General features: G+C 41.9%; 1 protein-coding gene across 4 annotated transcripts in view; it reads left to right on the top strand.

The window, feature by feature from the left end:
• slc12a7b (solute carrier family 12 member 7b) overlaps window positions 1-12,380 on the top strand; it is a 192,529-nt gene that overhangs the window by 131,651 nt on the left and 48,498 nt on the right. For all 4 annotated transcript variants that reach the window (XR_011521039.1, XM_054751258.2, XM_054751259.2 and 1 more), the window contains exons 12-18: window positions 7,364-7,538; window positions 7,622-7,740; window positions 7,861-7,959; window positions 8,347-8,466; window positions 8,711-8,815; window positions 11,544-11,712; window positions 12,080-12,275. Coding sequence is in view for 3 of the 4 variants with exons in the window: in XM_054751258.2 (XP_054607233.2) it covers window positions 7,364-7,538; window positions 7,622-7,740; window positions 7,861-7,959; window positions 8,347-8,466; window positions 8,711-8,815; window positions 11,544-11,712; window positions 12,080-12,275 (983 nt within the window). In the remaining variant the exon portion in view is untranslated. The remainder of the gene's footprint in view (window positions 1-7,363; window positions 7,539-7,621; window positions 7,741-7,860; window positions 7,960-8,346; window positions 8,467-8,710; window positions 8,816-11,543; window positions 11,713-12,079; window positions 12,276-12,380) is intronic.

Below are 12,380 nucleotides of genomic sequence, written 5' to 3'. Positions count from 1 at the left end.
ATTTCTTTGAAAAATACTTGAGCATGCTCATCTGAAATTTTTCTGAGATAACCAGGGTGGCGTTGCACTGGGCCGACAGGGGCTTCGCAGGTGTTCTCGTTTTAAATAAGTATTAAATGTTTTAAAGGTCAAATTTTTTATTCTTTCTCTGTTTTAAACATTGTTTCAGTTAAATGTTATTATCATTTTTACAAGTATGGGATTTATAGGCAACCACGGTGTGCTATGTCGTGAGTCTTCTCTAAGACACAGTTGTTTAGAAGATGAGGTAGGTAGCACTCCTGTTGCTACTGTTGCTCTGCATAGCCACCGTACTTTCTGGCAAGCTCCCTGCAAAGTTGAAGATGCCGGCATTTACTGGGAATCTCACCAAAAGCAGGGAGTTCCTGTTAACCCTTTGACATAAAGGGGATACTGCGCCGAGGGATCTTCCTGGGGGGCTGAGGAGTACGTTGCATACCCGGAGAGCATTACGCCTTAAGAGAGGCTATTGTGGGGGCATATGCCAGCGCTTTCAGAGAGTTGGACAGTCACGCCTGGAACACACCAGTCGCGGAAGCGCGACAAAGCGCCGTGGAATAACAAGCTCTTCTAATCGATCTTGCGCTCTTGGTAACCTACGCTCTCGGTCACATCAGCCGTGAAGTGCCACGAAGTCTTGCGCCGTGCAGCGATCGTTTAGGTGTGAGCTCTATGTTTTCATGAGCCATGGCAGGAAGTTAAACCAAAACAGAAGAAGCAGGCAGGTAAATTTAACAAAATAAAAGAAACCTAAAAAAACACTGCGATTGATAAATGTGATCATTTTTGTGTATCTAAACAGACTAGAGAGATGAAAATGAACAAACACACACATAGTGGAGAAACATAGCTTTCCCATCATTTTAAATGCAGTTTTTATAGCAAAAGATGGATTTAATAAATGTGATTACAAACAAATACATTTAATTCAAAGGTAAATATACAACAGCATTGTATACTACCACAAACACTAGTTATCTACTTAACCATTTAGAAAGGAACTGGCCTCCAAAACAACTGCAGGATCAGCGCAGTTTCTGATATCAACAAGCAGGGCAAACTGGTTTTACACACACACACACACACACAGCAAGGGCATGCGGGTGGGGTGGTTTGGAAAACAGTAGGCATGAGCTGAAGCGCTCATTGAAAATTTTTGCCTGATGTGAACAGAAGAGGAGTGGACAGTGCACGATTTTCGTGAGCGATCCACTTCGTATCTAGTGTGTTCTGGGTGTTAGTACTCAATTTTGTGAATGCATGTGCGCACACACACAGAGCAGCAGCTGCTCTGTGGATTTGTGCTTTTTGTTTCCTAATAATGCAGGAGTAACACATTATAAGCCCTCTTCTGAACTGTTTGAAGAGTTGCCCAAATTTTTTACAGTCTGAATCATTTTTATACACACACTCGGAGTGGGCGTGGCCAAACCCGATGTGGGTGTGGTTTAACCTGAAATGAGTTTGGTTTACATCAATACATTATTTTAAGTCTGAAATTGATATGGATTGATCAGAAGTTGCTATGTGTATTGTTTATTTGAAAACTATTTACAGAGCAGCCTCATAATTAAATGTTTTTGATCACAATAGTAAAGGAACTATTACAGAACAAACTATTATGGAATCAGAACATTAATATTTAAGTGCATGAATTAATATATACAGAGAGAGAGAGAGAGAAACCTCGACCAGAGCGGAGAGCAGGCAGTAACCCGACGCAGCGCGAGCCGTTTTCAGCTTTATCTTGTGCCGGAGGATGAGTGTTATGAAGGGGTTTTTATTGTCAGACTGTTTTTAAAATTCTGGGGATGGGAGGGAATGTGGGTATGCGGGGCTTTTTTAATATGTTAAGCATGTTGAGTTGCATGTATTGTAGGATAAAGTGCTATATAAATAAAAGTTGATTGATTGATTGAAGAGGCTGAGGCTGAACTCTTAGACAACATTTCCAAATAAAGCTAACTCCAAACAGACTCCTTAAATGTAACATTTAAATGAGAACCCATTACTCTGATCTATCAAATCCGTTTATTTATTTATTTATTTTTCTGATGGGAACCTCTACTCTGTCCTGTCCCGTTTATAACCTCTGCAATTTGTTTGGTTATTTTGCGCTTCAACAGCCAGTGTTTCGATCTCGCTGTAAATAAAATTTTTCTTATTTTTTCCAAGAAAAGACTCTGAATTCCCTCACGTGCTGAGGACGTAGTGTGACCAAAAATTGTTAATTGAGAGCGTTTCTGTATGTAACTGACTGAGAACTGATACGAGCACCTGGGTACGCACAGGTGGGATTTATCATCAGAAGATTATGGAGGAACATGCGTACAAGAGGCCACCGCATATTTCATTAATCAAGTTTTGATTCGGACATGCGGGAGGGACTCGGAGTGGAGCCACTGCTCCTCCACATCAAAAGGACCCAGTTGAGGTGGTTCGGGCATCTGGTCAGGACGCCTCCTGGGTGCCTCCGTCTGGAGGTGTTTTGGGCATGTCCTGCAGGCAGGAGGCCCCCAGGTCAACCCAGGACTAGCTGGAGAAAACACATCTCTAAGTTGGCCAGGGAACGCCTGGGTGTCCCAGCTGAGGAGCTGGCAGATGTGGCCGGGGAGAGAATTGCCTGCAAGGCCCTACTTAGGATGCTTCCCCTGTGGCCCAGACCCGGATAAGTGGAGGAAGGTGAGGTGAGTTTTTGACTGTTCGTACACACATTCTGAATTTGGCCGCAAGATAGAATATAGGACCGTTTCTATGAATGTTTCATAAATGAGAGCCCAGGTTTTAAGTGAAGCTTTATTTTGTTGATCAGGATTAGATAGCGGCAGGTCTCATTCCTGCAGAAAGCTACATGGTTCCGATCCGCACTTGGCACATGATTCTGTTCATAAATAAAATTAAAAACCTTGTCTCTGTCAGCTTAAATAACTTTTATGCATGCAGAGAATTGTAAGCACTGCAATGAAATTGAGACATTTGTGCCTTTTAAAAGTTTAAATAAAAAACAGTTTATTCATTGCTGTCTTTAATTAAAGTTCATGTGCTGTTGTAAACAAACTTCTTCAGGAAGCAGTGCAGGTTCAATTGAAGAATCAACAATGTCCCTGTTAAAATGTATATATAGATCATTGCAAGTTACTTTCATCTACATGTGCATCCTAAAGCACTGTGTTTGTTAACCATGCTGATAGATTTTATTTTGCCACCATTTAGCTCCGTTTATTGATAACTAACAGATAAACAAGCCTGTGGTCAACAGGGAGTAGCCGTCTTCTTGCTCTCCAGCCTGGGGCTCAGGTGCAGGGGTGTGAGCATATGACGTCACGCTGCAATGGGTTTATATTAATCCCCCATAATCCTGTGAAAATCATGAAAGAAAGAAGGAAAGAAAGAAAGAAGGAAGGAAAGAAAATCTTTTAGATAGCTCCTCTCAAGACAAAAATTATGAGGCACTTCACAAAAAAAGATTAAAGTATAAAAAAGATTTTAAAAAATTATTAAAAGTATGTTTAAAATGAGAGAAAAAAATATATAAATTGTGATAAAAATATAATAATGTAAGGGAAGGGATAGAAAAAATGAAAAGGAAAGAGGGAAATAAGTGGATCGTGGGGAAGGTGTAATAAGTTGAAAGGGCAGATAAGGAGAGGGTAATGATGAAGGTCATGCAAAAGCCAGTTTGAACAGGTGAGTTTTCAGCTGCTTTTTTAAAGGAGTCCACTGAGTTCACTGCTCTCTGGCTCAGGGGAAGAGATTTCCAGAGTCTGGGGGCCACAGCAGCAGATGATCTGTCACCTTTGGTCTTTAACCTGGTGCTGCACAACCAGTAGGCTTTGGTCGCTGGACCTCAGGGACTGAGAAGATCACCAATGTATGATGGTGCTTGTGGAGCAGACATTGAGGTGGTGGATACCTTTACGTACCTGGGTGTTCACCTCAATAGCAAACTGAAATGGTCCAACTGTCATGTCTGCGTCTGTGACTTCCCCATGTGTCTCCTTATGTCCTCCATCCCTCTTTAGATTCCCCTTTTGTTGTCTTCTACCGCCCTCATGTGTCCTTTGTCTGCGTCCATTATGTGTCTTATGTTGGTAGTCCTTTAAGTCTATTCCTCCTAGGTCTTGGTCTCATTTACATTCTGTGTCCTTGTAGTCCCCAGCTTTTATGTCCCCAGCTCTGTGTGTGTAGTTCTGATGGTGTGTGTGTTAGTCCTTCCCGCAGCCTCTTGGTTTAGTTTTGTGTCTTAAAGTGTTTTAGGTTATTTGGCCCTCCTCTGTTTCTGTTTGCCCATTTTGATTATTAGGTTCACCTGTCTTCCCTCCAGCCCTCACTTCACACACCTGCCGCCATTTTCCCTAATCACTTCTCCCTGTGTATATAAGCTCTGTCTTGTCTGTGTCTGGTGTCGGTTCATTGTTGTATATATATAGATTCTGTCTGTGTTTGCTCGTGCTCTTGGTTAGCTTTATTTCTCCAGCCTTGGAGTTTTTTGGACATTGGCTCGCTGCCTGGATTTATTGTGTTCACAGACTTTGGCTCACTACCTGGATTTATTTTGTTCACCCTTCCAAAAATAAAGGATTTTACTTTAATCATCTCCTGCCTCGTGCCATCCTGGGTTTCTGCAATTTGGGTTCTACCATCCCTCCAATACGTGACACCAACAACACAGATGCTCTGTTTAAGAAGGGCCAAAGGTGCCTCCACCTCCTGAGGAGGCTGAGGTCCTTCACGGTTAATTCCCAGCTGCTAAATTCCTTTTATTACTCTGTGGTTGACTCTGTTATCCACTCTGCTGTAGTCTGTTGGGATGCAGGCAGCTCTGACCGAGAGAGGACGAGGCTGAACAAGTTAGTAAACGAAGCTAGCTCGGTTCTGAGCTGCCCACTAGATTCAGTTGAGGAGATGTGTGAACGGAGGATGTTGGGGAAGATGAACACCATCTTCAAAAACCCTCCCACCCACAGCATTCCACTGTGTAGGCCATGGACAGCTCCTTCAGAGGCAGACTAAGACATCCCAGATGTAAAACAGAACGCTACCATAGGTCATTCATCCCCTCTGCAGTAAGAGTGTAGAACTCCTCAGTTTAAGCTGTACTGGCATTATCCTGTTACATAATAACACCAATGCAATATTCAGTATGTGTTCAATACTCATGCAGTACCAGATTTACATAGTTGTTGTCTTTTGCAGTATGCTGCATAGTGTTGGGACCATCGACATATAAATATTGGACAATGGGTTTCCATAGGCTCCAATAACACTTTTTTGAAGAAAAATGGGAGATGGCCACCACCGCCATTTTGACCGTGTCACAGGTTCCGTCAAGCCCAGACAATTCCACAAAAGGGAAGAGAGGTGGAGCTGAGGGTGGGGCTGTAAGGTTGGGATGAACTGACGACACCCGGTCGACCTAGCTACAAGCTAACCTGAAGCTAACCCAAAGCTAACGCGGAGGTGGGAGCTAAGCTAACAAAGGTAGCAACCTAGCTACAACCGGAGTTAACTGTGCACAACACCAGAGCTGAGCCAGAGATACGCCGGGCTGACCACTGGGTAAAACCGGGTGGAACACAGAGGTCTTCCGAGAGCTCCACAAGCCGGCAGTCGCACAGCAGACAAGTCCCGCCGCGATCTGAGATGCACAGAGCTGCCGCTGGGGAGAACCGGGTGGAAAGGTTTCCATCCCAGAGCTCCACAAGCCGGCAGCCCATGCAGCAGACAGAAACCGCAATCAGACAGAGATGCGCCGAGCTGCAGGGAGGGGAGAACCGGGTGGAAAACATCGGTTTCCATCCAGAGCTCCACAAGCCGGCAGCCGGCGCAGCAGTCAGGAGCCGCGATCACACGGAGATGTGCCGAGCTGCGGGGAGGGGAGAACGGGGTGGAAAACTGAAATCTCTCGAGAGCTCCACAAGCCGATAGTCAGAGCCCAGCTCCATCAACATGTTACATTTCAACCCATTATGTTAAATGCACTGGGTTTTACCCTATTACATTTAATTTCATGGTTAAACAGTACATGTTAAAATCTAAGCTCAGCTCGGCAGTGACCTAAAATACATGAATATAATTTTACTTACCGAAAAAAATGAAGTGGAGACTCCTTGGACACTCCATTAGTGCAATTAATGCCACAGCAAGTCATTTTGTCCAACAATTGCACAAATAACATCCAAAAAAAGAATACACAAACGCTACAACTAATGGTTAAGTTGAGAGACTGAAAATGACCGAACAGTTTTCAGGCGAGGCCGAGGCTCAGACTGAGGCCTTTCCACGGAGCTAGCTCTGCGGTCACGTGGGTATGATGCTCATTAATTATACAGAATTTTAGGCTTTTAATACACTTAAACAGAAGAGTGAGTAAAAAATTCACCCCCCTCAGAGTTGTCATGAGTGTAAACTAGATAATTTAAACAAAAAAGATGTTTTGGTACCAGGCTGTAAACATGTTTATTTCTGCTATGAAATTGGTATTTTTAACATGGGAGTCAATGAGGATTTGCTCGCTTCTGACACCAGCCCCCAGCGGATGAGGGTGAAACTGCAATTTATTTCATTTCTGCGTTTGCTTCAATTTTTTACCCGCATTGTGGAGGCTTGGTTGGAACCCAAGTTTTAAAAAAATTTTATTCGTAGTTTTAGTGGTCAAAAGTTACAATTGTAGACTACTACCTATGTGTATAAATACATGTATCTTTATTATTTTTCTTCAAATTATTCTCAAGTGTTTGTGCTGCTGTAACAAATGAATTTCCCCACTGTGGGATCAATAAAATATATTATATTCAATAACATGAGAAAAAAAATTGTATTGTGTTAAGTCTTTTTTTTCGGCTAGAGGTGCACGTTCGTGAACAAGAGGCGTTGCTTTTGACCGTTGATATTCGGAAGTGAAAACATGACTTAAGGTGCAATACATTTGTCAGCCACTAGATGGTGGCGTCAGATAAAAAAATTTCTCTGGTTTGCAGTTTTAAGTGCTGTAAAATGTAAAAGCTATTAGCTACTTAACTGGGTACCAATCTAACACTATATTCCTGATAAATATGCTAACTCTTGTAGCTTTTTTTAAACAATTGTTCCAAAATGGCATACCTTTTTAAAAAATATTTGTATGTGGTGTATTACTGGTAGTCAAAGACTTTTCAGAAACATTTGTAAAACAATGTCTTAATCTTTATTTAACAAGAGAAAATGTTGTGATACTTACTTTCAGCTGTCATTCACAGCTGACTGAAAGCTCTTATTAACAGGGAAGAGTTGGTGAGCTGTGCTGACCTACATATGACCAGCAAATGCTTATTTGCATTCAGCTGTTGTTTTTCTGCTGCAGATTTGGTGACTCTGTGAAAGGCAACCTTGTTATCGGCACACTGTCTTGGCCTTCACCTTGGGTCATTGTGATTGGTTCATTCTTCTCATGCTGTGGGGCTGGTCTGCAGAGCCTGACAGGCGCCCCCCGCCTACTTCAGGCTATTGCACGAGATGGCATTGTCCCATTCTTACAGGTTCGACTCAAACACATACATAGTCAAATCCCTTTACACTGATGTGCTTCAGCACTGACATAAGTTTGTGTACCTTGTTAAAGGTCTTTGGACATGGGAAAGCTAACGGAGAACCTACCTGGGCTTTACTGTTGACTGCTGGGATCTGTGAGATTGGAATCCTAATTGCCTCCCTGGATTCTGTAGCACCCATTCTTTCCATGTCAGTATTAGTTTGCATAGTGTACTGCTTTTTAAAGCTGATTATATAGTCATGAGGAGAAGATGTAGATAGATGGCTTGCGTCATTTTGGATTGTTATCAACCTTTTCTCTTCCTGCAGGTTTTTCCTCATGTGCTACATGTTTGTTAATCTGGCTTGTGCTGTTCAGACCCTCCTGAGAACTCCTAACTGGAGACCACGCTTCAAGTATTACCACTGGTAGGTGTTGATGTGTTGATTATAAATAGTGTAGGTTCTGACTGGGGTTTGAAAACTGCATATACAGTGAAAAGACATAAGTCTGAGGAATTCCACTGAGATTTAGTGTAATGGCCAAGTGCTCCAGTGGCAAATGGAACATAAAGCTTCTGTTGTATAACAACCTGTATTAAGGTGAAGTTCACAATGCAGACTTAAAACAACACAAAACCAGCACTTGTTAACTGTAGAATTTATTCTAATTTGTAGTCCTATACTGCCAGCTTTCCTCTATGAACATGTTTCATTTTTCAAAGACTTCCACAAATAGTAATGAACTGTATATCGCTGCATAAATATGTTCAGAAGGAAGTTTCTTTTTTTTAAGATCTATTTCTCCTTCGATAGGGCCCTGTCGTTCCTGGGGATGAGCTTGTGTATTGCCATCATGTTCATTTCCTCTTGGTATTATGCACTTGTTGCCATGGTCATAGCAGGCTGCATCTACAAATACATTGAATACAGAGGGTAGGATTCGTGTTGTTTTCATAACTTTTTGGTTCATCTGTGGTTTGTGCAGTTTAACTTTAATTTGGTTAAATGTATCAGCTAGAAGAGAGTAGCAAACCTTTGCTGGTAGAATTATAGAATTGTTCTAACAAGCTAATAAAAACTGAACTACAGCAAAGAAAACCTTTAAACAACTAGTTTTAATAATTTTATGGTATAAGTTTGTATTTTCACTTCACTTGTTTTGCTTGTTCCTCAATAGAGCTGAGAAGGAATGGGGTGATGGAATCCGAGGCCTCTCACTTAACGCAGCTCGCTACGCCTTACTTCGTCTTGAGGATGCTCCACCACACACCAAGAACTGGAGGTACGCAATACCATGTGTGAGTGGGTTACAGACAAAAATCCCACACCTTTCAGCGAAATTCACAGCTTTGTATCCAAAGTGTGTGATTTGTGCATCTACTGAAGTAAAGTCCTGCTTAGAGGTTGGACTGTAGGTCAAATATGACATAATTCTAAAGACTCATCTTTGGTTTGGAAAATGTCCGTTCTCTTCTGTGGTACACAGAAACTGAAGCGTGATCACAGCTAAAATGCTACCGCACGCTAGCTCTCTCTGACTGATTGGTGAGATCATATAAACAAATCAAGCTCTGTTTACTTTTCTCATCAGAATAAACGGAGCATCCATTTATCTCCAAAGACAAGCGGTGTGTCGTCCACAAAACGTAGAAGTGATCCGATTACTCCTTAGTTGCTTTTAGCTTTTTCAAACGGATCAGGAAGCTATATGCTAAACACCGTTAGCTTTGAGAAGTTTCTTGTTTTTTGTTCATCTGCACAAAGATTTGTTAGATTACCTAAACCAGTATTATCTAAATCCATAGGTTTTATTTTCTTTGCTTAAATTGTGGAGATACAGCTCTGATATGTTTACCTATTTCTTACCTGGTCACTAGAAAATGCGCCATGTCCGCATCCTTTTTCAGGCCCAGATCGAGTTGAAGCAGCCTCCATTCTTCCAGAGCGTACCCAATACATATTCGGGTCCCTGACCGACTTTTATCATTTTCTTTTTGACTCTCGAGATGCCGCTGATAAAACCTTCTTCTTTGTGCCACTCTTTAGTGGGCTTTGAGTTGCGCTAGGTCTTTTGCTAGTTGTAGAATCCATTTCCAGGGTTCTTCTACTTCTATTTGAGGTTTTAATGCGGCTAGTAGCGAAAGACACATTGCCGCCACCTAGCAAGCTTCTAAATCTTCTTCCGGTTTTGACGCTTGTCAAGAACGCGCTTGAAGCATCAATTAATGTCAGATCCGTAAAACAGCGTGAGAAATTCGGATCCAAACTGTTGCGCGTTTTGCAGCACACAGCCTGTTTAACACAATGGAATGATAAATGGGTTTCATCATTCTTTGTAGTTTAAAATGCTTCATCACCCATTAGCTTCACAAGAATGAACATGTATCCTATTTACGTCTTGTTTTTGGACAATTCCTGCCCCATGCTCCTTTAGCTGCCGAAATTACGCATCCCTGAAGTAGCTCGCAGAAAAAACAGAACCCGATCCTACCTTTTAATATTAATAATGATAATAATACATTTTATTTGAAGTGCCTTTCTAAAAACTCAAGGTCACTGTCCAGTCAAATGAAATGAAATCATTTATAGAAGCAAACAACAATAAATTAAGTCAAATTAAAACCATGATAAAACACATAAAATACGGTTAGAAGGAATAGGCTATCTTGTACAGGTGAGTTTTGAGTTAAGCCTTGAAATGGTGAAGGGTAGTGGTGTTCTTGAGTTCAGCTGGTAATGAATTCCACAGGGAGGGGGCAGATCTGCTGAATGCTCGACTTCCATTGGTGACGAGGCGAGCTGGGGGTTTGTGCAGGTTGATGGAAGCTGAAGATCTGAGCAATCGGGAGGGTGTAGAAACTTATCGGCACAGCGCAGCATGCCGTTTCTGGGATGCGTCTGAAAATTGCAGTCACGGCTACGTTGGATCACCCCCAACTCTCTAATGGATTCTATTTGAAGCAATGACATTCCGCACCGCTGATACTTCCAGTGTGCAGTAGGGTTAATAATTTATATAATTTCATCGTTTCTGTTTGTATTTTTTTTCTTGAAAAGAGGAACCTTGTGGTGAAAAATTCTTTTGCATTTTGATGATACATTGAAATTATTCCTACAGATTACTGTAGTAACGATAAGTATGTAAATATAAGAGGTCACTACAAAACCTACTATCAAATGGGACAGGGGGGGGGGGGGGTATTTTAGTTTTCACCATTTTCACACCTTCTGAGTTTGCAGGTAAGATGCGGACATGTCCTGAAATGACTCATTTTGTATAGTAAATGGCCTGTATCTGTATATTGCCTTCTTAGAGTTTTCCAACCCCACAAGGCACTTCACAACACAGTTCCTCATTCAACCATTCACACACACATACACACGCTGGTGATAATGAGCTACAGTGTAGGCACAGCTGCCCTGGGGCGCACTGTCGGATGAGAGACTGCCGAAGACAGGCGCCACCAGTCTCTCGCATCACCACCAGCAGGCAAGGCAGGTTAAGTGTCTTGCCCAAGGGCTCAAAAGCAGCATTCTCTGGCAGCAGCTGGGATCAAACCTTCAACCATCTGATAATGGGACAACCCATTTTTCCTCCTGAAACATATCTACCTCTATCTCAGACATGTCCCTGAACTCAAAGAACACACAACAGTTTACCTATTCGCTCACACCTAGTGAACGTTTACATTTGCCAGGCAACAAGGTTTTAGACATGAAAACACTCAGTAATCCAGTAAGGGTCCAGTGTAGCTGAAATGAGTGATTACCTTTTGCTTCTACTCACCTTTGAAACTGTCAATAAAACACTTATGTATCTGAACTGTCTTTATGTGGTGGTCTCTGGAGGGGTTGTTTAAAATAATGTTTTGCAAAGACTAAAAACTAAATGTATAACTGTCAGAAAGTACAGTTACACCACTACTTCTTGTTAGGTAGTTGGTATCTTAGTCTGACAAAAGATGCTTAAACAGTTTGTCCTAATGTTCTTTGCTTCTTTTTGTGCCCAGGCCTCAGTTATTGGTGCTACTGAACCTGGACTCAGATCAGAGAGTCAAACACCCTCGTCTGCTGTCCTTCACCACTCAGCTAAAAGCAGGGAAAGGCCTGACAATTGTGGGTAATGTTTTTGAAGGAACTTACCTCACTAAAGAAGAAGAGGCCAAGAAAGCTGAGCAGGTTAGTGAATGTGCCCGACAGATGGTCAAAGGACTGGATATACAAATGAGTTGATGCATGTTGACTTTCTTTTGGATCTTATGTTTCTGGTTGCTGCTGAATATAATTTAATATTTCATACTACCTGATTTACTACCAATTAACTGTTAGCTTTTATATATTTGTTATTTTCTTTATTCATGTTTTATAGTGTAATTTCTAGAGCCACTTGCATATTCAGAAGTTAGTTAGTTTAGCGCAAGTCTTTACAGATGTGTTCTACCATCTACTGAACAAAACGGGCAAATAACTCTAAATGCTATTTGTTTTTCCAAAATATTACGAACAGCTAATTCTACCACTTTTTCCATTGTTTTGCCCACTTTAGAACATCAAGTCTGCCATGGCAGCTGAGCGGACCAAGGGCTTCTGTCATGTTGTGGTGTCTTCAGACCTCAGAGATGGTGTCTCCCACCTCATCCAGTCTGCAGGTTTGGGAGGGATGAAGCACAATTCAGTCCTGATGAGCTGGCCTGGAACCTGGAGGCAGTCCAACGACCCAACCTCTTGGAGGAACTTCATAGGTACATCATGGTTCAAAGTTAAAGTGGACATCTTTTGCAAAACTTGCCTTTTTGTATCCTTTTAAACTGCTGTTGTGTTGTGCCAGGAAGCATTAGCCTTAGAGT

The sequence above is a fragment of the Nothobranchius furzeri genome, chromosome 7 (assembly GCF_043380555.1).
Source record: "Nothobranchius furzeri strain GRZ-AD chromosome 7, NfurGRZ-RIMD1, whole genome shotgun sequence".
Classification (NCBI taxonomy): domain Eukaryota; kingdom Metazoa; phylum Chordata; class Actinopteri; order Cyprinodontiformes; family Nothobranchiidae; genus Nothobranchius; species Nothobranchius furzeri.
This window is presented reverse-complemented; position numbering and strand designations above follow the sequence as displayed.